The sequence below is a fragment of the Copadichromis virginalis genome, linkage group LG8 (genome assembly GCF_057382275.1).
Source record: "Copadichromis virginalis isolate Kocher_CV1m ecotype Utaka linkage group LG8, C_Virginalis_male_GT1.1, whole genome shotgun sequence".
In the NCBI taxonomy this organism is placed as follows: domain Eukaryota; kingdom Metazoa; phylum Chordata; class Actinopteri; order Cichliformes; family Cichlidae; genus Copadichromis; species Copadichromis virginalis.
This window is the reverse complement of record NC_140625.1, coordinates 34096-60000: the sequence shown is the minus strand read 5'-3', so window position 1 is coordinate 60000 and position 25905 is coordinate 34096. Positions and strand designations below refer to the sequence as shown.

General features: G+C 43.7%; 1 protein-coding gene across 1 annotated transcript in view; it reads left to right on the top strand.

Annotated features, from left to right (window-relative positions):
• Window positions 1-22309, top strand: part of cavin1b (caveolae associated protein 1b) — a 35343-nt gene extending 13034 nt beyond the window's left edge. The window contains exon 2 of the mRNA XM_085465311.1: window positions 19364-22309. Within this exon, the coding sequence (XP_085321437.1) occupies window positions 19364-20242 (879 nt within the window). The 3' untranslated portion in view covers window positions 20243-22309. The remainder of the gene's footprint in view (window positions 1-19363) is intronic.
• Window positions 22310-25905: the final 3596 nt, after the last annotated feature.

Here is a 25905-nt window from a genome sequence, read left to right as displayed (position 1 = left end):
CTCCGGGCTAGGACAAAGAGACTCGAGAGGAGCTTCTATTCCAACCCGTTCTCACTCCCAAAGCGTAACATTTTACGCTAGGTGACAAATCGTCACCATATTACCTTTTCGGCTACCCACCACGTTCCTAAATGACGACCTCGGAAAAAGAGGAAATATGAGAACCGTCTGGACTGAACCTACACATGTTCGCTCTTTTTCTTCAAATCGCTTAGAAACACGCTATTTAACATCATTAAAGTCCTGGTTAAGGTCAGGAATAAGGTTATGGTCAGGGCTAGGGATAAGGTTAGGTTTAGGGCTGGAATACAGGGCTGGAACGTCTACTACCGCGGGAGCGTCATTGCACTGGATTCCAGCCTTAACCCGCCGCGTACCATAAGAACGCCGAAGGTCTCCTTTCGCGTTCCTCAGGAACGCCGCGGGACGTGACAAAACGTCGACATGTTACGCCTCGGGAGTGAGAACGCTCTGTCTATCCCCAAGCCATCCGGGCCCTAAGTGACTAAGACAGGACTCTCTTCTAGACACTCTAAACCCACCGGCACAAAGTACATTTCAAATTCCTTTAATTTTAAATATGTTCATGTTGTCTATTTTGTAAAATGTTCAGATTGTCTATCATTAAGTGAATTATTTAATTCACTTAATGTACAGAATTCACCTGCTTGCTGCATACATGCTACTACTGCACATTCACCTAATGTATATAATATATAATGTTCTTCCTCTCTCCCCCCTTTTGCACAAGTCGAGGAGCGTGTCAGGCTACATTTCACTGTGTGTTTTACTTGTATAACTATGCATGTGACAAATAAAGAACCTTGAACCTTGAGTCTTGAATCTTGAATCCCTGAACGGGTATGACTCCATCAAACTACTGACCGAAAACCATGATAAAGATGCACAAAAGTCAACCATGGCAAGTACCTGCAGAAGGAGTCATTCATTCACACATCACTGATTATGCATTTAAAAAAGGGACTTTATCACTGACAAACCCTTCAGTGTTTGGTCATTTCACAAATACTGTCATATTTTTCAGCTGGATCTGCTCCAGTACTGGTCACTTGACATCAATAGAGTAATTGTCAGTGACTCACAGTGAAAAGCTGCGGTTTTTGAAAACATTAGCTTGTTCCGCATATGATCCACTCTGTCATATGATTCCAGGTTCGAAGACTCTCATTTCCAGTCACATTAGTGGCCCTGAACACAAGAGCATTTGTGATAAGTCACAGAGTCATCAACCTCTGTTATGACTTCAGTGTTGCTCTCGCTTTTTTAACACCTTACACTGACCAAAGTAAGCTCTATTGCCATTAGACTGCAAAGTGTCTTACTTATTCTTCAGAGTACTTTTGTATGAAACTGCGGATTTTTGGAAGCTTTGGGAGCATGAATGTTGCTTAGTAGTCACGTAAAGTCTTCATGTGACATGACAGTTTTGACTATCTGTTAACAGACGTCCAGGCAGGTGAAGCAAAGGTCTTGAAACCTCCTGGTAAGTTGACCCTGAAGTTTTTGTCTCATTACAGAGTTGGAACCTGGCTCCATGGTGAGACAAATCCACTGCCTTTAAATCAGTGGGAGCCTTTCTGTGTTCTCCCTGTGAATGGCCAGTCAAACTGGGAAAGTGTAATGCCTGTCCCAGTTCCAGGGACCAGGACTCCTATCCTCCATATAGCTTGAAAAATAAATTTTTCTATATTTCATGAATGTCTGCATCAAATCTACACTAACAAAAAAGTTGGACAATTTAAACCAAACCATGTTGCTATTACCACCAAAGTTATTTTTAAAAAGCAAGCCTCAAAACAAAGTCACCCACAGACACATTCCCAGTATACATATCTGCTGTTAGCAGGGGTTCAGTTATTTTCATTAACAGGGTAATCAAGGATTTAGTGTGCTAACTGCAGCAAGAAGAAGAACCAGAGCCCGTTTGTTCCACTACAGCATGGTATGGTCTGAGATAGACATGGGTGCTGAACTTGAGCGAGCTTTTATTTGTTTTGTCGCTCCAGCTCATCATCTGGACATTTTATATTTTAGTTTTTGGCTAAACATTTATGATTAACTATCTGAATTTGAAGGGTAAGGTAGCTATACTGTGTTTGCAGGAGAGAGTGGAAGGGAAGCAAGGCCAGGAGCATTGCAGATATATTCAAAGGGTTCTACCGTGGTGTAGAAATGGAGTAGGGGTAATCTTGAAGGAAGAGTGTGGAGCTGAAGAGAGTGTCAGACAACTTAGAAGATGGAGAGGAGTTCTTGAGAAAGTTGGAGGAAGTGGCAGAGAGTTTCCCCAGGGTGTAGACAGTGGTGACTTCTATGGACATGTAGGTGAAAGGAACAGATGTGAGGAGGTGTGTTTGAAGGAGAGCAATTCAAAAGGACAAATGTTGGTAGACTTTGCTAAAAGCATGGAAATGGTTGTGGTGAACATGTACTTCAAGAAGAGGGCGCACAGACGGTGTTTCTGAGTGAAGAGAGTGTTTAGAGAGGATGGAAGGAATACGCTGAGGAGCTGAATGTAGACAAAGAGAAGGACAGTTAGTGAATCGAGAAGTGCAGAGGATTACGAAGGAGGAAGCGATGTCAGCTATCAGTGTAGGCCAGAATAAACACTGCAAACAGATGCCACGAGACAGTCGCTGTACATTCACTGCTTAGTGACTTTACTGTCCAGGGTGATGAAGAAAATGAAACAAATATGGTTACCACGATGAAAGGGTCAGTCACCATCACTCATCTTTTTCTTAGCTTTAAACCTGATCCACAGTGACCGACTGTCTATTCTACCTCACAACAGGTGACACACTGGTGTGTTGAAACAGATAAGGCTCTATCTCATCTAGAGCTTGGCGTTCATGTTTATAACAGAGTGGAGTCTGAAAGCAGGGCAGGGGGTCAAATGAAAAATTGTGGGAAGTATTTTCCAACATTTTTGGAGCTTGACTCATACCAAACAATAAAGCCAGGATGTGAAGTCATTAACAGTAATGACCAGTTGGTCGTACACCTCTGAAAACCAGTGTCCACCAGTGTGACTGTGCTCTTCTGTAGCCAGAGCAACAGCAGAGCACAGTCACAGCTGAGGCTGAGGAAGAAGGCAGTTGTTCGGCAGCTCCTCTCCTTACACACCAACCTCCTCATTGTTTTTGGAAACAGTAACACAGGGTGACCATGGAAACGACCGCTATCATCTCTGTCCGTCCAAGTGTGGGGACATGTACACAGAGAGGCTGCCAAGCTCCAGATACTTGCCCCTTTCTTTTTAGTGGGCTCGAGCTGAGGCTTGTGATTAGAAGCTCATCGCGTAAAAATGAAACATTTCTGAGAGGAAGGCTTATCTCAAGCTTTGCCTAAAGTACACAAACTTTTGAAAATTACAGATAGATTCATTGTATTCATTTGGAAGCCATCAGTCACAGGAGGCATTATGTTTACTAATCACACTGGATTGTGTGTTTCTTCGGTTACCTTCATACACTGATATGTGCTTCTGCATGAAAGTACATGATCAGAATACTCATAAACCAAAGCATGCCATGAAAACAACCTCCAGTGATAATCCACAATGGCAAGCTGTGTCTTGCAGTAAGAGTGAGAACAGCACCAGGCTGCCTCACACACACACACACGTCTGCAGCCTTGGAAACACTTCAAGAAAACTTTATTGGTTCATTTATGCAACTTTACAAAGCTCAGCTGGTTAAACAGACGAGAGCTTTTGTCATGGATCGCTGTGTGGCAGGCAGGAGGAGGACCCAAAATGCAAAACTCACAGACATGGGGATGAACTCAAAAATTACAGCTTTAATGCTGGAGAGGCAGAACGTAGGAAATACGAAACTAAACTGGGAAAACTAAATACAAAGCTCGCCAAGAAACACAGGGAGGAACACACACAACATGAGGGAGAACGCGACGCCGAACAGAGGGAGACGCAGACAGAAATACACAGAGGGTTAACGAGGAAAGTGGGAACACACGGGGAACACAGCTGACACAGATAACCATAACGAGACAGGGCGGGGTGAACATAACACTGACGGGAGACGGGCAGAGTCAAACAGGAAGTACAGAGGTTCAGACAGGAGGAGAGAGAGCACGGGGAAAACAGACATAACGGGCTGGGGAAACATGGAATAAAACATAAGGAGAGACGAGGGCTCACAGATACACAGAGGGGCACACAGGGGGTAAAAGCCACGAAGGGAAAACACACAGGGAACAACATAACAGGGCAACTCAGGAAACAGAACCTAAACAGGGAACTAAATACAAAAATACAAGAGAACTAAGAATACTGGGCCAACACGGCCCAGGACCATGACATCACCCCCCCCCCATAAGGGCTGGCTCCAGACAGCCCAAACACAGGAAAACAAAAACCAAACAGAAAACGACCCAGGGCGGGCGGCGGGGGCCCAGGACGGAGGGCTCGGAACAGAAAACAAAAACGAACAACAGAAAACACAGGAGCACAAGACCATAGTTCAAATAAAGTTCAGGGGGCCGACCCAGAGCCCACCGGCATAAAAGTTCACGGGTCACACGGTCGGGGGGCCGACCGGGCGGGTGGCACAGGTGACAGAGCTGGTCCGGAGGCCGGCCGCGCGGAAGGCAACGGCGGCGGCGAAGGAGACGACTGAGCAGTTCAGGAGGCCGGCCGTGCGGAAGGCAGCGGCGGCTCTCCAGTGCCAGGCGTACTGGCCGAGGCCCGGTGGGCACAGGACCAGTAGAGGCGGGACCAGTCGAGGCGGGACCAGTCGAGGCGGGACCAGTCGAGGCGGGACCAGTCGAGGACGAAGACTCCGATGAGGCTGGGCCAGACGAGGACGAAGACTCCGATGAGGCTGGGCCAGGCGATGCTGCCGAGGCTGAGGCTGGACCAGGCGATGCTGCAGAGGCTGAGGCTGGACCAGGCGATGCTGCAGAGGCAGAGGCCGACGCCGGACCGGCCGACATTGAAGGCGATGCAGAGGCCGGACCGGGCGTGGGAGATGCGGGGGCCGGACCAGGCGATGACGGGGCCGGACCAGGCGAAGCACAGGCTGAAGCTGGACTAGGCGAAGACGTGGACAGAGACACGGAGGCCGCAGCTAGCGTGGGTGAAGACACGGCTGCTGCAAACGTGGACGAGGCTGCCGGTGAAGCAGCTGGTGGCTGAACGGCCCCCTCGGACCCTCCAGCGGAGACGAGGAGGTGCTGGCCGGGCTGACCTGAGCCGCCAGCGGAGACGAGGAGGTGCTGGCCGGGCTGGGCAGAGCCGCCAGCGGAGACGAGGAGCGGCTGGCCGGGCTGGGCAGAGCCGCCAGCGGAGATGAGGAGCTGCTGGAGGGGTCCTCCTGAACCCCCAGCGGAGACAGATGCAGAGCCAGCTGGTGCGGAGACCTTTGGCTCAGCGGACGCTAACTGTAGCTGCACAGGGCACACAGTCGGCTCGGGACGCAACGGCTGGGGCTGTGCAGGGCAAACAGTCTGTCCAACGTTTGTCAGTACCATGCAGTCCACAGCTGGCGGAGAAAGCTCACAAAGGCTCCCAGCTGAGGTTGGCAGTAACTGAACAGGTTGCTGAGCTACTAACTGTGCTGGTGACAGAGTTAATGACTGAGCTGATAACCAAACAGGCACTGGAGCAAGAAACTGAGGTGGTAACAGAACGGGTAATGGAGCTGCAAACTGTGATAAAGACTGGACTGGTGACAAAACAAGAAACTGTGCTAATAACTGAGCTACTGACTGCGTTATGGACAGAAATGGCAGTTGTAGTGGTAGTTGCGCTTGTGGTTGAGCAGGTGTCTGACTCTGGGTTGCTTTCCTTCTGGGAACAGGAACGGGTGCTAGGCCTGGCCGAACACCAGCCATCCCCACCCGAGAAACAGATACGGGTGCAGGGACGAGCTGGGCTCTGGCTGCCTTTACCCTGGGGGCCGGTGTGGGTGCAGGAGCTAGCTGGACCTCTGTCGCTCCCACCCGAGGAACTGAGATGGGTGCAGGAGTCGGCAGGGTCACGGCTGACCTCACCCGGGGAACCGGAACAGGCACAGGCGACGGCTGGGTGTCCATCAACCCCACCCGAGGGGTAGGTACGGGTGCCGGGATGAACGGAGCCTCTGCCAGGCTGGGGATAGAAGCAGGGACCGGCTGGACCTCAGCCACCCTCTCCCGAGGAACTGATACGGGAGCAAGGGAAAGCTGGGCCCGTGCTGCCCTGGTTACAGGAACTGGAGTTTGAGAGCAGAGTTCAGGAGCAGCAACAGACACTGGGAAAACCAAGTTATTGACGCCAAACTCAGTTTTAGGAGATCTAGGTTTAAAGCAAGCAGGTCCTAGGAAATCCACTGCTATAACACTCTCCAGGTTAGCGCTAGCAGTCCTGGAGGAGGTTAGCTCAGGGACAGTCACCGAAGCAGTTTCAAAACAGACAACATCAACAACTGTCTCTTGAGGAACGGTGTGCTGTCTAACACAGGTCAGAGAAGGAAGAACGCCAGAGACAGTTCTTTTCAGAATCAAGGCTGGAAGGACAAACACAGGTTGAGAAACAAAGTCAATTTTCATATAGTCCATAGGTGAACCAACTCGGCAGGCTGACTCAGATCGAACTGGATGGGGAGCCACACAGTCCAGGGACGAAGTAACACCCACAACAGTTTTCACAGCAACAGGTTCAGAGGAGTAGCGAACAGGATCAAGCATGCGTTGCCGTGGGTCACAAAACTTGACCTGATCAAGCAACTCTTTAACGCTTAACCCTAGTCTTTCAGTTAGCTTAGCAAAGGAAGCGACCATCTTGTTACCGCTCACTCGAGAAACTGAATGATTAAACACTGGTTGTGGACCTGACTGGGCACCACTGGACATGTCAAAAGACAGAACGGGTTGGCACATGAAACAGTTACTAGAAGGAGCATCAGTTACAGAACACTCAGTCTCAGATGGTTTGGCTGATGATGGTGGTGGTGTGTGGCTGAGTTCAGACTGGAAAACCCCAGAGTGTACAGGCTGGTTAAAACAGTTCTGTGGGGCTGCAATGCTGGTAGCAGTGTATGGGTGAGTCTGGTGTAGGATAGCTGTCTTAGGTTCAGCTGTATCTACATGTAACACATTCATATCGGTTAAATCAAAGGACATACTGCGAGCTTTACAAAAATCAGAGGGCTCAAAAACACAAAGGTTGCTAGCAACTGGTGAATGATCCGACACCGAGGTGCCTCGCTGTATAGTGTCTCTAGAGTCCAAACACACAGTGGTGGAGTTATCCGTTTCAGGAAACACAATGGCGGGCAAAACAGAGTTACTCACAGTGGTGGAAAAGTCATGAAGTCCGGGTCCAGAAAACTTGGGCTGAGAGTGTGACGCACAGTCACTCTCACCCAGGGATGAAAACTGCTCCACTGCTCGGGAACGCCGGCGACGTGAACGTCGTTTTCTCCGGGAAGGGGGAGGAGACGAGCCGGACCGCGAATCCTCCAGCGGACCAGGCTGAACGTCCTCCGACTCTTCACACCGGAGAGGCAGCTCCGGGCGGATGCTTACGGTGGAAACGAGGAAGTCCCGGATGTGGGGGTGCAGCGCGCCGAACAGCCACGGGAGTCCGGACACCATCCGCTGTAGACGGACGGCTACGACCTCCCGGTGTTCGTCTCCTGGCAGCACTTCCCACTCCTGACAGTGATATTCCACCGTGTAGATTAAATCCTCCCGGAGCTCAGCGGAGGGGTTGTGAGTTGCTGGGTCCATGTCGTGGTCGCGTTCTTCTGTCATGGATCGCTGTGTGGCAGGCAGGAGGAGGACCCAAAATGCAAAACTCACAGACATGGGGATGAACTCAAAAATTACAGCTTTAATGCTGGAGAGGCAGAACGTAGGAAATACGAAACTAAACTGGGAAAACTAAATACAAAGCTCGCCAAGAAACACAGGGAGGAACACACACAACATGAGGGAGAACGCGACGCCGAACAGAGGGAGACGCAGACAGAAATACACAGAGGGTTAACGAGGAAAGTGGGAACACACGGGGAACACAGCTGACACAGATAACCATAACGAGACAGGGCGGGGTGAACATAACACTGACGGGAGACGGGCAGAGTCAAACAGGAAGTACAGAGGTTCAGACAGGAGGAGAGAGAGCACGGGGAAAACAGACATAACGGGCAGGGGAAACATGGAATAAAACATAAGGAGAGACGAGGGCTCACAGATACACAGAGGGGCACACAGGGGGTAAAAGCCACGAAGGGAAAACACACAGGGAACAACATAACAGGGCAACTCAGGAAACAGAACCTAAACAGGGAACTAAATACAAAAATACAAGAGAACTAAGAATACTGGGCCAACACGGCCCAGGACCATGACAGCTTTATGGAAACTGTCGGGCTCTGAAGTCCCACATAGGCTTAGAGACGCACTGTGGGCCTTTAAGAAACGTACAAAATGACATAAAAGAGACACATCTGACCAAAGCAGCAAATGCATTTGAATGACGATTGTGTGTTATTTGTCTTTAATTAATTAATTAATGAATTAATTAATTAATGTGTATGTGTTAGTCCCCATAGGGAAATAGTTCCTCTGCATTTAACACATTCACCCAGTGAAGCAGTGGGCAGTCACCAATGCAGCGCCCGGGGAACAGTGTGTAGGGACGGTACCTTGCTCGTCACAGATTGGCTTATTATTTCAAAACCAGACAAGAACATTAAACAAATACAGAAATATGCTCACATTTCACAATTATACTTGAAGGTGGCTTTCATGCAATTCTAATCACTTCAGTTATTAAAATAATGAGTTAAATTGTATTTGTTAAGGAGCTGTGAGGTGAAGAGCCTACAGGGAAAATCCTGAAAATCTGCAAACCCAACATGAGCAGCACAAACAGAACCGCTCGTTATGACTAAACTTGCAGAACGTTTTAGTTTATAGCATTTTTAAAATCATCATCATCATATCCAGTACATGATGGTGCATGAAACAAGCACTTATGTATCAGGAGTCTCTATTAATAACTACATGGTAACGACCAGCTGAGTATGATGGTGAGAGACGCCAGAGATTTGATCACCGTCTTTGTTCTCTGCTGCATTTAGTCTATCCGGTCGTTAAGTCTGACGTCACTAGCTGTGTCTGGGTCTAAACTCCGCTGCAGGTCCATATATCAAACGATCACTGTGGCATTACTGAGAGTTGAAAAACTGTCTAAAGTCTTTCATCTTTAATAAAATGATCAGCGTTCTGCTCTACCAGGTGTAACAATTGAGTTTAACATCCAGGCATCCATGAAAACGGAATTTATGACATTTAACGGAGTTAGAAGTTAGCAGGAAGTTAGCTCGCTAGCTTCTATCTAAATACAATATAGCATGTCCTGACTGCGGGGTTTTAGAAACAGATTCAAACGTACAGCTCTGTTATCACTTCCAGCATAAATGAAGACAGAAAACTAAACAGCAGTGACGTTTGTAGGGTTACTGAAGTTGGGCTAGCTGGTATATAATGATGTGCTACGTGACCGCTAGCGACACAGCTATGTTAGCATAATATAAACAAGCTAACTTTTTTCCACTCGATAAAAGTTAACGTGAGTGTTCTCGGTGGTCAGGAACAAATGTAATCGCATGGCAGGATGCTGTAAAAGGACCAAACTTCAGCCAGGAGAACAACTGAGATAATCCATCCACAATACGAGGTTAGTCATTCATATACTGCTGCATGGGCTGGGCTGTAGTTACATCCTAAGGTTTTAAAAACTGAGCTTAAATAAATGATTAGCGGTAATAAAAGCCGAGGGAGGTCAACAGGGATCACTGACTGTTTTAGGAGCTTTTTGAGATTAAATAGAAGAAAATACAAAACATTAAACATGTTAACAACACAAAAGCCATATTAAACGCAGACTACTTTAGACCCAGAAGTAGGATTCGTCACATCATCACTTAACGACCGGATAGGAAGACAAGACTTCAGTGATCTGGGCGATATTCACAATAAAGCTGAATGCTAGTGGGACGTTATGTGTTCAAAGTATGTGAACAACCTATATGAGAACAAAGCAAATTTAAGACAAGTGCAGTGGACACAGCAGGAGCTGCCTTGTAAGAAGGCACCAGACATAAAGAAAAACCAAACAAAGCACAGCTATTACACTTAATGTTCACTTAAACCACATTCAGCTACATTTACCTTTCAGCACAGCCCTTTACCTGCCTTACATCTGCACTTACAAACTGTTTATTTGATCTAATATGAACATGTGACTGATGAAAGCCAAAGACTATGAAAATTAATCAGAAATAGAATAACTTGGCCAACAACTGGCACACAATATTTGTTCAGTTGCTCTGGAGCTGTTATGCCAATCTGACTCATTGCACAGTGATCCCCGTCTGACCACGTGGTACCTCAGGGAGGTACTACACTTTGGAAAGGACAGAGAGAAAGAAAAGAAAAGAAAAAAGGGAATTTGGAAAAGAAGGCTGGTGCTGCGCTCCAGTGCAACTCTAGGCCTGGTGACTCATCCCTCTTCTCCCTCAGGGACCTGCGGCATGCCTTCACTTTATATAGCAATCTGTATTTCTCTCTCTTTGGTCCCATGTCTCTGATTAAAGGGGATGAGTGGAAAACAGGAGGAGGAGTTTTATGCTCTTTCTGAACATCACTTTTTCCCATGGCATTCAATAAGAAATACACACACACACACACACACACACACACACACACACACACACACACACACACACAGTCTAATAGGGTGTTCATTAACATTAGACTGATGTGTGCATATTGTTACATTCAATAGAAAAAGATATCAAGCGGTTCATGGAAACTATCTGTTACAGCATGTTAACTTAGAAATAACACCTCACTCTTTTCTAAATGATGAACGCTGATTTATAAATGTTTTATGAAACTGCAAATATTTGATGTCTCGTGTTAAATGAGCTTTGAGCTGCGTGCACAGAAACATTTCTCCTGCAGAGAAAATACAGTTTTTTACAGACGCTAGGACACATGTCTCAATACTTAGGTCACTTTTGCAAAACTCTTCACACAATCCTCCTAAGTGACTGTCAGCTTGGCAAAGCAGTTCATTTCACATTCAAAATGCACTACAACTACCAAAACACTTCATTCAGGTCTCAAATAAACTCATTCTTCCAGAACACTAGCAAAGGTTGACAGCCGACAAACACACTTTGTCACCCACAAAACAATGACCTAAAAACACTAACAACATGTAGCATTACACAGTGTTTCCTGTGTAAAACAAGGACACATCTCTGTTTATAATTTCAATATATGTTACTGGAATGAATCAGACATCATGCAGAATTCGTTAATATTTGTTTATGTATTTTTATTTTTTTGCACTAAGTAATCCCAAAATAGAAAGTCAAAGTCAAAAGTCAAAGTCAACTTTATTTGTCGATTCTGCCACATGTACAGGACATACAGAGAATAGAAATTGCGTTACTCTCAATCCCTAGATAAATAGCAAATGAACATTTAAATATATTTAAATATAAAAGTGATTAAAAATGCAAGTAAAATAATTAAAAAGTAAAAATTTAAATAAATAAAATTTTACATATAACAGAAAGCTATACAATATACAATATAATGGGTAAGTGACATTGAGTGTAAACCAGGCAGAGTAGTGCAATTAGGCAAATAGTGCAAATGGAGATTTAGTAATGTACGGTAAGAGAAAGTGTAACAACAAAGTCTTATGAGTCTTATACAAGAATTTGTATACACACCATCCACTGATACACATACAATAGTAATGCTATTCTACTCCATTTCTGGCTGGGTCCATGTTTACATCACAAAAAAACCTATTCAGCAGTTGTCTCCTTTTGTAATGAAATTGAAGGAGTAACATCTGTGCAGATGTTCATCTACAATGAGAATCAGCTGTGGCTGGTTAAACTGCATTTTTAGATTGGAAATATGTTTCAATAAAATATTGCTGTTGGATTTTGCTGTCTTATTCAGTTTTGCATTGTGTTATTGTTTTGGCCATAAGTTTAACAGTTTTGAAAACAGTATGTAAGCACATGCAAAATGTCCTGTACGTACAAAGATTTTTGGCAGTTGTTGTGTCTGAGTGAGAAGATAATTCATGAAATTTGAGAGATGTAGTCATTGAATGCATTTTGTGCCAAAACAATGATAACTGGTCCTCAGTTTAGCCCACATAGACTTCTGTTGTGCTCACTGTGTGAGGAGTTTTGCAAACGTGACCTAAGTATTGAGAAATGTGTCCTAGCGTCTGTAAAAAACTGTAAATGTATCTAACATATTCACCAACAGGTCAACAGTGTTCGGGCTCGTTGGCTGCTCCAGTCGCTTGGCTTGGTTTATCTCGGCTCCCCCGACTTCATGTTGCCACTTCACATTATTTCACTCCTAGTAGCTTCAATCTGCTTAAAGTCATTCACTGTTGCCATGTCAGTGCAAATCGTCTGAGGTGTGGTGGGAAGGTGTCTGCTTGTATGGAGACAGTCTGTATAAACTGATCCTCCTGCTATCTGAGTTGCTATTTTCCTGAGGACTGATAGGTCACAGGTGCTGGTTCTGTATAAGTTGATCTCTTTTCTTGAACATCTCATCCTCCAGAGCAGGTTAGTACTACAGTAGAAGTTACCATGAAACAACTGAACATTTTTGTAACCTCAAAACATGAACTAACTCATGAGGCAGAAGCTGCTGGTCCTGCTGCACAGAACTATGCACTGAGTTTTAAGCACTGCATTAAAGCTCCACAGTGTTCCATGACTGTTTCCATGCTTAGACTTGGTCAAACCTATTGTGAGTATAGCCATGAGCCACAGGTGTTATGAGGTTAACGTTTCAATTCTCGACTTTAGAAGGTTGACAAAAATCATTTCTGTTTAATGGCTCCTCTTAAACATGTGATCTGAAAAAGTAGCAAGACAAAATGTGTATTTCCATGACAGTTGGCTTGTGAGTTGTTCTTTAAATGTCAGTCCCCCAGAAAACACTCAGACACACACAGTGTCCTCGCTTGCTTCTCAGCCTGCCCTCAGTTACTCTTTGCATCAGCAGTTGTATCACGAGGATTCCCCTTTTTCCTGGATTTACTGGAAAACCCCCTGAATGTGTGTGTGTGTGTGTGTAATGGAATGTGGACTCCTAGAGCTTAGTACAGTAGAGTATGCATGCTGCTCACACAGGTACACACACACACATGCTTTTCCACAGCAGTAGGGGAACTCTCGGTGGTTAGAGTTTAAACAGGAAAACAGAAACAGAGAAGGGTGTGTTATTGCCGGATTCCTCTCGCTCTGCATCAGCCTGATGAGTGGTTGCTGTGTGAGAGTGGAAAGCTTCCATGGTGCTCCTACCCCGCCCCCCACCACACACACACACAAATTACGGCTCCTGACTAGTAAACATTGTTTTGCTTTTATCTGGAAACATTATAGTTCCAGTCAGCCTCGTCCCTGTTACCATGGAAACACAACTTCAATTCAGCACTTTGGTGGTGAAACTGGAAATCTTTGCTTCCAGAATGATTTTTGTTGTCATCGCAAACTACGACGCAACAATAGTGTCATGAAGTGCACATGCACAGATTTATCTCCAAGGATATAATGTTGTAACTGTATCCAGTTTGCAGCAGGAAGCTCACACACACACATTTGGCAGATACTTGGCTGAGGTAGTTGTTCGGGCATTGTTATTGCTGCCATGGCTACCATGGACCCCGCTGGCTACACCCAGGAAACCCAACAATTTTTGGATTTTTGGATTTAACAGTGTGTCCTAGAAAAAGGAAATCAGACCAGTTAAAGTCACATGGAAAAGCATGACAAAGGAAAATGCTTGACCAAAGAGCTGCACTGAGATGGACCGTGGCACAGGAGTCATCGTGCACACTCATCATTAAACAAAAACAGTTCTGCTGACAGCACAGAACATTAGCCAGCTGATCTCAGCAGCACACACACACACACACACACACACACACACACACACACACACACACACACACACACAGTCTAATAGGGTGTTCATTAACATTAGACTGATGTGTGCATATTGTTACATTCAATAGAAAAAGATATCAAGCGGTTCATGGAAACTATCTGTTACAGCATGTTAACTTAGAAATAACACCTCACTCTTTTCTAAATGATGAACGCTGATTTATAAATGTTTTATGAAACTGCAAATATTTGATGTCTCGTGTTACAGTTTTTTACAGACGCTAGGACACATTTCTCAATACTTAGGTCACGTTTGCAAAACTCCTCACACAGTGAGCACAACAGAAGTCTATGTGGGCTAAACTGAGGACCAGTTATCATTGTTTTGGCACAAAATGCATTCAATGACTACATCTCTCAAATTTCATGAATTATCTTCTCACTCAGACACAACAACTGCCAAAAATCTTTGTACGTACAGGACATTTTGCATGTGCTTACATACTGTTTTCAAAACTGTTAAACTTATGGCCAAAACAATAACACAATGCAAAACTTAAAAAGACAGCAAAATCCAACAGCAATATTTTATTGAAACATATTTTAAATCTAAAAATGCAGTTTAACCAGCCACAGCTGATTCTCATTGTAGATGAACATCTGCACAGGTGTTACTCCTTCAATTTTCCAACTCCTTCAATTCTGGCATGCCAGAAGATTCTTTCCTAGGTGTGTTGCCCTGGATGACATAAGATGTGATGTGGATGAGAACCTGTGGCCAAATGGAGAAGACCGAGTAGATTAGCATTACTATTGTATGTGTATCAGTGGATGGTGTGTATACAAATTCTTGTATAAGACTCATAAGACTTTGTTGTTACACTTTCTCTTACCGTACATTACTAAATCTCCATTTGCACTATTTGCCTAATTGCACTACTCTGCCTGGTTTACACTCAATGTCACTTACCCATTATATTGTATATTGTATAGCTTTCTGTTATATGTAAAATTTTATTTATTTAAATTTTTACTTTTTAATTATTTTACTTGCATTTTTAATCACTTTTATATTTAAATATATTTAAATGTTCATTTGCTATTTATCTAGGGATTGAGAGTAACGCAATTTCTATTCTCTGTATGTCCTGTACATGTGGCAGAATTGACAAATAAAGTTGACTTTGACTTTTGACTTTGACTTTCTATTTTGGGATTACTTAGTGCAAAAAAATAAAAATACATAAACAAATATTAACGAATTCTGCATGATGTCTGATTCATTCCAGTAACATATATTGAAATTATAAACAGAGATGTGTCCTTGTTTTACACAAGAAAACACTGTGTAATGCTACATGTTGTTAGTGTTTTTTAGGTCATTGTTTTGTGGGTGACAAAGTGTGTTTGTCGGCTGTCAACCTTTGCTAGTGTTCTGGAAGAATGAGTTTATTTGAGACCTGAATGAAGTGTTTTGGTAGTTGTAGTGCATTTTGAATGTGGAATGAACTGCTTTGCCAAGCTGACGGTCACTTAGGAGGATTGTGTGAAGAGTTTTGCAAAAGTGACCTAAGTATTGAGACATGTGTTCTAGCGGCTGTAAAAAACTGTAGTGCAGACACACACACACACACACACACACACACACACACACACACACACACACACACACACACACACACACACACACACAAGCCTCTTAGTGAGGACCTTCATTGACATAATGTTTTCGGTAGCTTCTTACCCTAACCTAACCATAACCTAATTGTAATCCTGACACAAGTATAGTAGAATGCAGATTTTGGTCCTCACAAAGATAGCTAGACAGGAACACACACTCACACACACACACTCACACTCACACACACACTCACACTCACACACACACACACACACACACACACACACTCTCACACACACTCACACACACACACACACACACACACACACTCACACACACACACACACACACACACACACACACACACACACTGAGAGGTTGCCAATCCTTACGTACCTCATTGGTCTATTTTCCGTGACTCTGAGTGTGCTTTCCTGTCTTTGGCACAGCATCCTCACGGAGAACAATGTCCCATTAAATTAGTAGAGTCAGGAAGTCAACACACCAAGGTGACTGCCTGAACTTCCTCCTGCGCTCTTTCCATGTACTTTAGACACACACACACACACACACACACACACACACACACGCACGCACGCACGCACACACACACGCACGCACGCACGCACGCACGCACACACACACACACACACACACACACACATCTTTACCAAACTGATAGACTGACTTTGGGCTCCTTAAAGACAAGACAATCATTGACATCTCATTTTAAGCAGAACACTAACACTAAGTTATTGCCACAACTATTTTTATATTCTCTATAGTCCATCCATGCATCCACTTTCTTGTACTCATCTAAAACTAAACTGACTCTGTGATTCTCTGTGGTCTAAGACAACATGCAGCATCTCCATGAGAAGCCTTTCAGTGATCATGTGACAGAAAACAAAGCAACCAATGAGCAAAGAAGTCGCTTCAGTCTCCAGATCCTCCAAAACTCTGTTTTCCAGTTTTCTGAACTATTTATTTTGGATAACAGAAATATTTTTATAGAATAAAAAACTGGTGTGTGAACCGTCCATCACAAAAAAGTATTTAAGTCAACATTATAATCTTATTGAAGTAGCTCAATAGTGCACAGGTTGTATATTCAAATATATTTAAGGTACAATTTTTAATGACACTTTCTCAGGGAAGCACAGTGGCACAGTGGGACTGTTGCTCCACAACAAGAGGGTCCTGAGTTCAATTCCACCATCAGGCCGGGGTCTGATGGGGTCTTTCTGTGTGGAGTTTGCATGTTCTCCCCGTGAGTTCCCTCCGGGTACTCCAGCTTCCTCCCACAGTCCAAAGACATGCAGTTTGGGGGGGATTAATCCAAATTGCCCATAGGTGGGAGTGAATGGGTGTCTGTCCCTGTGTGTAACAGACTGGCGACCTGTCCAGGGTGTACCCCGCCTCTCGCCCTATGACAGCTGGGATAGGCTCCCGCGACCCTGAGAAGGATAGGCGGAAGCGAAAGGATGGATTTTCAAATCATATACGAGATTTCATTGGCTTATAATTATTGATTTATTGATGTGTATATCTCTTCCATGTTGATAATTGTCATTACTTGTATATCGCTCTGTGCAGTTAGATCTATAATGAATTTGCAGAACAAAAAAAATCTTTAGAAGAATTTGTTTGTAAAAATTAGTGCTGCTGTCCTGTGATGGCTCAGATGGTGTCCTAGCCAAAGCAAAATACCTTCTCTGCCGGCTGAAAGGATCCTGATGTTTATTTGTACGTCATTTCTTTAGAGGATTTAAAAATATTCTGATTCTGATAGATAAAATATGTAAAAATGTAATTACAAAGATATGTGGAATGACCCTTTTTTACTTAAGCACCTATTTGTGCTGTTGATGTATGTGATGAATATGGGTGCAAACGGCAAAAGAAGCATGTTGGTTTGTATAAAACAAAAGCCCATCCTGGAATCTGGAATACCAAATCTACTGTTTACTGGGACATGCAAATTATTTCTGGAATAATAAATGGTGTGGTGTCATTGGAAGGAAGTGTACCTGGGAGTATTTTAAGTGTGGAGAGATCCAGGCTCGAGGTTTAACCTTTCTTAAGTGATTTTCAGCACCCACTGCATTGTCCTTGACTTCAATATAAGACACAATGAATTGTAACTAGGCAGGTATTTTCCAGCACCCCCGCCCGGCAGGAAAGCCAAAATCCTTCATCTAAGGTCAAGTTTACCCAAGATACTGCAGCACAATACCTCAATAAAACCACGAGAACAGAACACAATGGATGCAGACCCCCCCCCCTCCTCTACATGCTCACACTTAGCTCTCAGTGCTACCTTCCAGCTAAGACTTTGATGCTATCATCTTCCTGCGGACCAGATGGTTTTCCACGACTCTTAGAATCATCCCATGTGTGCAATTAGTCGTTTCATACGACAGCAGAAAAGCATCTCCACTTTCCTCACCTGACCATCCCCCATCCCTGCTAGTCCTTTGTCCCGGCCCCACCGAGTTCCTGTTTTGACAATAAAGGCAGTGTAAGGGGAGACAAACACACAATACATACAGCAAGTACTACATTCAGTACACAAGGTACATGTCTGGAGCCCAGTTGGATTCAAAGTTGCCGTGATGGAAAGAGGAAGACCCCCGCCCTCTCTTCCATCCCTGCATTTGCAGGCCAGAGTGCTGAATTTATGAGAAAAGAGAAAGATAGGCTCCCTTGGCTGGAATGTTATTGAGAAAGGGAAGATATGGTGGGTGGAAGATGGAACAGAGAGGGGAATGAATGACTATGGAGGCGAGCGTGAAGTGTTTCTATACAGGAATGCTTTACAGGGCGGGCCAGGGTCAGGCGAGGCAGGTCACACATACAAAATATTCCAAACAAGTAAAGTTCGGAAACTGCAAAGCTCTCCAGATGCAGAGTGATAGGACCGCTATTCCAGAATGTCGCCTCCAGACAGTGTGCTAGAAGTCACGAGGTAATAAAAACCACAATGGTTCATCTCAGAAGCAAATGAGTGCAGAAATAAGAATCCCACTACCTCTCCTGCTGAGAGGTCCCGTCTCTGGAGGACGATGATACAGAGTTTCCAGGTTAACACGACATGACAGAGAATGAGAGCATGCAGCAGCCTGCAGAGACAAACATGGTTCAACCACAAAACTTTAAATGTCCCGGAGCACTCTCCTCCCCTCCGCATGTGTGTTAAGCACATCTTAATGATGTCAGCAGAAGGGTCAGAGTAGCTTTGTGCGCACACTGTAATTATGTTGTTTGCCCCTTTTGTCACAGCTGACATCCCACACAAACGTTTTCCTTTCATTCCTCTGAGACAGCTTCATGTCTTTACTCAGAATCGTCTCTGTTTATGATGGCCTCTAATGGCTGCACTGTGTGGAAAACCTGAAGTGAGTCACACGGCTCGGCTTGGTTAGCCTGTGAGTACTTGCACACATCGACAGAAAGAGGAACAATGCACAAACACACATAAAGCACTTCATGATAGCAGAGACATACCACTCCTTTTACCAATACTCCTATCCTAAAGCTAAAATTTGAATTGTGACTTCACCACATTAATCAGTCTTTTAATCCTGCATGAATCTGGATACACCAACCAGCAGAACCACAACGCTGCTCTGGACTGTGATATGTAACAAGACACACTATCAGCCTTAAAATGTGATAATATGTCAGTAATGTGTTTAGCTACAGTACGTTAACAAAACCTCTATCAGAAGAAATAATGTCATGATTTATGCTCTTTTCTCCACAGGATGAAGTGAAAGTTCCCTCGAAACTCAGCATTTCAAAATCCATGAAGGTTTCCGAGTCTGTGTCGGGAAGCAGAGGAGGCAGTCTGCTCGAGCTCAAAGAAGCTGTGGAAGAGCCTGGAGAAGAGGGAGAAGAAGGAGAAAAGGCAGACAAGCCTCACGTGGACCTCTCATCGGACGAAGAGGGTTTGGAGATCGAGGAGGCCATGGAGGAGACTCGTGCCGAACGCATCAAGCGCAGCAGCCTGCAACGTGTACAAAACCTGAAAACTGTTTTCTCAAAGGAGAAGATGGATAAGACCAGAGCAAAGACCAAAGAGAACCTGGAGAAGACCAGACAAAAAACCAAGGAGAACCTTGAGAAGACCAAGCAGAAGACAAAGGAGAACCTGGAAAAGACAAGGCAAAGAACCAAGGAGAATTTAGAAAAGACCAAGCAGAAGACCAAGGAAAACCTGGAGAAGACCCGCCACAACATTGAGAAGAAGATGGGAAAACTCGGGACACGCATGAGCGTCAACCCTGAGCGCAAGCAGAAGATGAAGACATCCAGCGACAAGATGAAGAAAGCCTTCACACCAGACCATGTGGTTTATGCCCGGTCCAAGACCGCCGTGTACAAAGTGCCCCCCTTCACCTTCCACGTCAAAAAGATTCGCGAGGGTGCTGTTGAAGTGGTTCAAGGCACTGAGATGGTCGAGGTGTCACAGGATCCCGAGCCCTTCAGTGAAGTGGACGCGGAGGCTGAGGAAGGAGGGGTGGAGGTGGAGATGGAAATGATGAATGGAGGTGGTGATGAGGAAGAGGCTGATGAGGATGAAGAGGAGGACAGCCACGATGCTTTGCAGGAGCACGAAGACAGAGACAGAGATAGCGATTAAAGATATAAAGCAGATGCTAACAAGATCATTGTTAGCATTAAGATTAAGATACCACAGAAAATTATGAGGCTAATTACAACCTGGGTATCATTATTATTATTATTATTTTGATTTTGGCCATGATTCCTGCCAATTAAGACAACATTGTGTTCACAAAAATGCTTTCTGGGAACATGTAATTCTCAGATTATCCGACAGGTGGTGCCCAAGACAATAATTCAGCCTAAAAAAAGTGAGCATTCAAACAGATTGTAATCATTCTCTGCAGCAAAACAGAACAATTATAAACACAACCAAACTAAGTCAGAGCTTTTGCAGGAGGCCGGTGATGTCTTTAACTGACCTTTGGCTCTGTTTGCATCTCACCTACATGTCTGCCTGCTTCAAAGCTCCACTGGCCCTGATTGTTCTGCACTCACAGTCAGAGTCAGTCTTTGTGTTAGGATTTTTAAAAGTAGCACCTGAGAACAGAGAGGAAACCCTGGAGCTATAACCATGAAGAGTGCTAACACATTTGGCTTTTCAGCTCTATAAGGTGATCATCTACAGAGGCCCCTCCCCCAAAAGGTCCTTTTTATGGACCACGTGCTAAAGGCTGCGCTGTTATTAAGACTACAACAAGTTATATTTTTTCCTTTATTTGATTACACATTATGGCTTAAGAATCACTATCCAAAGGAATATGTGACATTCCTCTCAGATTTCCAAAGGTGGAGATGATCATGAGCAAAGACCAGGATAAAGGGGAGAAGATGAAAGTTTGTTGTGAGCAGGGCTGAATTATTCTTAGAAAGTGTCCCTTTTTCCTTTGTCTGACTCACAGCTGGAGAAATGTTTGTTTAAAGGATGTCGGGCTGCAGATTCCCGACTGATAAATGATAAATTCACAGAGTAAATATTCACGCTTATCCAGAAATATCAAGTATCACACATGCTATGCTATTCCTTCCACCGTCTCTACTTACTAATGTTATAGTATTCTGCTTAATTTACTCTTTACTTAGAAGCACAATGATGTCTGTTACCAAGTTATTGTTGAGTATTTGTGTATTTGTATGTGATCACATTTTATATCAGGCTAATGTTCTTACTGCTGACAGACTGTAGTAGACTCGCTGTGTCTTTGTTGTTTTTACAGAACATTGTACGGCCATTTCTCCCAAAGAACAACCGTTATGAAAATGAAGGTAGTTAGGTCCATTACATTTCTTTGAGTGATCTTCTCCTGTGTTGAAAAAAGTCTTCTGTCATTTTTTATTGTTTTTTTTTTGTTCAAAAGACCGTCTGATATGAGTTGGGTAAAGAAGCTGCCACAAGGACCAACGCATCCTCAGCTTTTACAATCACTGTGTGCTCTCTGGAGCTTTTATGTGACTGCTGCAGACTGACACTGACCCCTAGTGTCTGGTCATTTCATCATATTTTCCTCTACACGTGTGTTCACCAATAAAACCAACAGCTCTTTTTAAAAGTCAAGAATTTATGTTGATTTGCATTTGAATGTTCTGCTCTGACTGCATCTCTGTAGCTCATTCATCATATATTTCTACAGGTGTTCTGTGGTAAGGGCAGGGGGCGTGGCCAGAAGCCAGAAGGCTACAAATACATGACAAATGATTCTAAGAGAGCTTCATGTAACTGTTCCCAAAGGTTTCTGCAGTGTTTGTCAAAGCTTAGTTCCCAGAGTCATCACCATTTGCTGTTCATCTTTGTATATAATGTGAATCACAGCCAGTGCGCTGCTGCCTGCGCTTCTTCCACATTTACATGTCAAACAATTGTGATGTTTGCACAGCTTGCAACAAATGACATTTATATGTAAGGACGGCTGAAATATTTTAGCATTGTCGATGTGCAGCTGAGACCTTTGGTGATTTGATGCTCAAACCACCAAAAGGGGGAAACAATGCCATGTCTGTGAGAGCAGTAACAACATGCAGCTGCACTGAAGCCTGTGCCAATGGAACAAATGTTCTTTACACTTAACCGTTTGCTTGCTTTTGTTTCCTTTGTAATGTTACTTTGCTTAACCACTAATGATTTCATTAAAATGCTATTTGGTTCACAGCTTCTTTGTCTTTATTGAACATTTTCTGCTGCTCTTGTATTTAAAAACGACTAAAACATTGATATTACAGAATTTGAAATGCAAAGGCATTTATTCATATATATTATATATATATTATATCCTGTGTGTGAAAACTTTGCACAATAAATTAGGACATTTGTTTGGTCAGTGACATCTTTGTTGGGAGATGCTTCTTAGCCTGTTAATTTCCCCTTAAATGGCGCGTCACTGAAGGGAGAATGCATTCGTGAGTTGAGCAGCAGAGGTGAGGATGTCGGTTGTGCCTATGAAAAACTAACTTGCCAAATCTGCCAAAACAGAACATACATAAAAAGGCACATTTTTCTTTATACATGTACAATGACAATAAAGGTCTTTTCTATTCTGTTCTATTTTTCTGCTACTGGCTCTTGTTTGGTGTCGTTTATTGGATTGAAAGATTGAAGTCTGAGGATTTAACAGTTTATTCATTAAACAAACAGAAGCATGTAAAAGGAACCATCAACAGCTGCAACATACTCAAAAATAATCTGTTCTACTTCACTGAATGGGTTTTATTATGCCACCATATTTCCATCTAAAACATTAAAAAATTGTTATGTGAACATGACAAACGTTCACTGGTTACATTTTACAGAGTTCAGCTATTTAGCTCCAGTAAATCCAACAAGATTGATGTTAAATTAGCGCAATAAAATACTCCAGAGCAACATTTTACATAACATTTTCTTTCTTGTATCAAATTTTATGTACTTTGTGTAACAAGTAGTGTTATTGTTAAATGAACTTATAGACAGAAGATATTACAAATATCAACATTGTAGTTTCAATTAGATTCGTTTACTCAAATAACAAAATTGACCACCGATGAATGACGTCAGAGTTAACAGCATCCAACATTATTGTTATAACTAGTTCTTCCCCTTTTATCTTTCAACCTGTTGGTCTTTTATACTAAACTTTCTTCAGCTGTTGTCTACATTCCACAGAATTACTTGAGCATCACTTTGTGCTGAGGATGTCTGACACTGTCACAGTTGTACAGACGAATACAGATGTTGGTAAAGCAAAACACACACAACAAAATCACAACAAAAGTCACCTCAAGGCGCTTCATAGATACAGAGAAAAACCCAACAATCATATGACCCCCTATGAGCAGCACTTTGGCGACAGTGGGAAGGAAAAACTCCCTTTTAACAGGAAGAAACCTCGAACAGAACCAGGCTCAGGGAGGGGCGGGGCCATCTGCTGTGATTGGTTGGGGTGAGACAAGGAAGACAGGATAAAGACATGCTGTGGAAGAGAGACTATGGCTGTGTCCCAATTCAGGGTCTGCACGCTTGAAGTACGCATTTCAAGTGCGGGTACGTCACCGCCACGCGACGACGGCTGTCCCAATTCGAAGTGTACTTCAAATGCATACTCCAAATGCGCCGTCGATTTCTCCAAATATCAAACGTGGTCCGGTGCACACTTCGTGGTCCCATATATCCCACAATTCATAGCGCGGCGGTGGGTGTGGATAATTTTGCTGCAAAATACGGCAGAAGGGAGCGGCCGAAGAGGTTTTTTTTTTTTCCCCAAACTTTATTGAACTTATAAAGCGAACAGTCAGTCATTCCAGTTCGGTTTGTACAGTAGACATACAAGGGAAATAAGAGTAACAATATACAGTACAATGAAATAAGAAGGATAAATAAATAAAGGAGAAAAAAAGAAAAAAAGGGGGGGAATGTGACAGACTTCATAACAACTTTGTACTTGAAAGTGTCATGGTCCTGGGCCATGTTGGCCCAGTATTCTTAGTTTCTTGTATTTCGTTCCTTATTTAGGCCATGTTTCCTGAGTTGTCCTGTTTTGTTGTTCCCTAAGTGTTTTCCCTTCGTGACTCTTACCCCCTGTGTGCCCCTCTGTGTATTTATGAGCCCTCGTCTCTCTTTGTGTTTGTTCCATGTTTCCCCTGCCCATTATGTCTATGTTCTTCCTGTGCTCTCTCTCTCCCCTCCTGTCTGAACCCCCGTGTACTTCCTATTTTATTTTGTGATTCCCGCACCTGTATACGTCATGTTATGTTCACCCCGCCCTGTCTCGTTATGATTATCAGTGTCACCTGTGTTCCCCGTGTGCTCCCACTTCCCTCGTTAACCCTCTGTGTATTTATGTCTGCGTCTCCCTCAGTTCTGTGTCGCGTTCCCCCTCATGCTGCGTGGATTTCCCTGTGTCTCTCTGCGAGTGTTAGTTTATTGTTCCCAGTTTAAGTTTTGTATTTCCTGTGATCTGCCTTCCAGCATTAAAGCTGTGATTTTGGGTTTATCCCCTGAGTCCGTGAGTTTGCATTTTGGGTCCTCATCCTGCCTGCCACACAGCGAGCCATGACAGAAGAACGCGACCACGACATGGACCCAGCAGCTCACAACCCCTCCGCGGACCTCCGGGAAGATCTGATCTACACGGTGGAATATCACTGTCAGGAGTGGGCGACGCTGCCAGGAGGCGAATACCGGGAGACCGTAGCCGTTCGTCTACAGCGGATGGTGTCCGGACCAAGGTTATTATCGTTAACGAAAACTAACGAAATAACGAAAACTAGAAGTGAAAAAACATTTTCGTTAACTGAAATAAAAATAAAAAAAGGAAAACTAACTAAAACTGTAATGAGTGTTCACAAAACTAACTAAAATTAACTGAATTTATAGCAAAAATGTGTTTAGTTTCATTGATGTGTGCGTGTCATACAAGAGTCAAGGGTGAAAATGAAATTTAGTTTCCAGATTTTTTTCTTGCTGTCTCATTATGCCAGCAGGTGGCCAGTACGTTAGTCGAGTCGTCTGTGTTGCTCCGTCCACGCGCAGAATCATGTCAGGAGAAAGCGCCAGAGTCCAATTTGGGATTACTTTGAATATGACTGTGCTTTGGATAAAGCAAGTGTCTTGTAGTGGAAAGAGACAAATTATGAGGAACATTTTTAAAGGGAAAAAAATCCCACAAACCTTAAAGTGCACTTGAAAAGCTCACACAAGAAGGCTAACCTAGCTTACCTTGAGAAGGTAAGGGAGCACACTCAACCCTCATCCCCAGAAACAGAAGCTAACCCCAGGTAAGGCAGCGTGATGCATCCCGAGACAACAGGACGGGGACATCTACATAACTGTGTGAGTCAATTGCCTTCAAAAAGTTTATCAATTCACTTGAACCAAAATTACGAACACCCGGTGCTGCAAGAGTTAATAGTCTCATTGGGGCCAAGATATACATTTTATAGTTGCCTGGTATCAATGGTTGTTCATCTGTCTTTATTTATTTATTTAAAGAACCCATAGGTGGGAATGTGAGTTGTCTGTCTCTGCGTGTTAGCCCTGCGAGAGACAGGCGACCTGTCCAGGGTGCAGGGTATGGTAGCTGGAATAGCAACATACCCAAGGATAAGCAGAAGAGAATGACTGATATGATGAAACTGGGATTTTGTTACACTTAATTATTGCAAACACAAACTATAACTGAAACTAATCAAAACTAAACTGAAACTAAGGATTTTCAAAAAATCTAAACTAAACTAGCAAACAACTGGTAAAAACTAATTAAAACTGATATA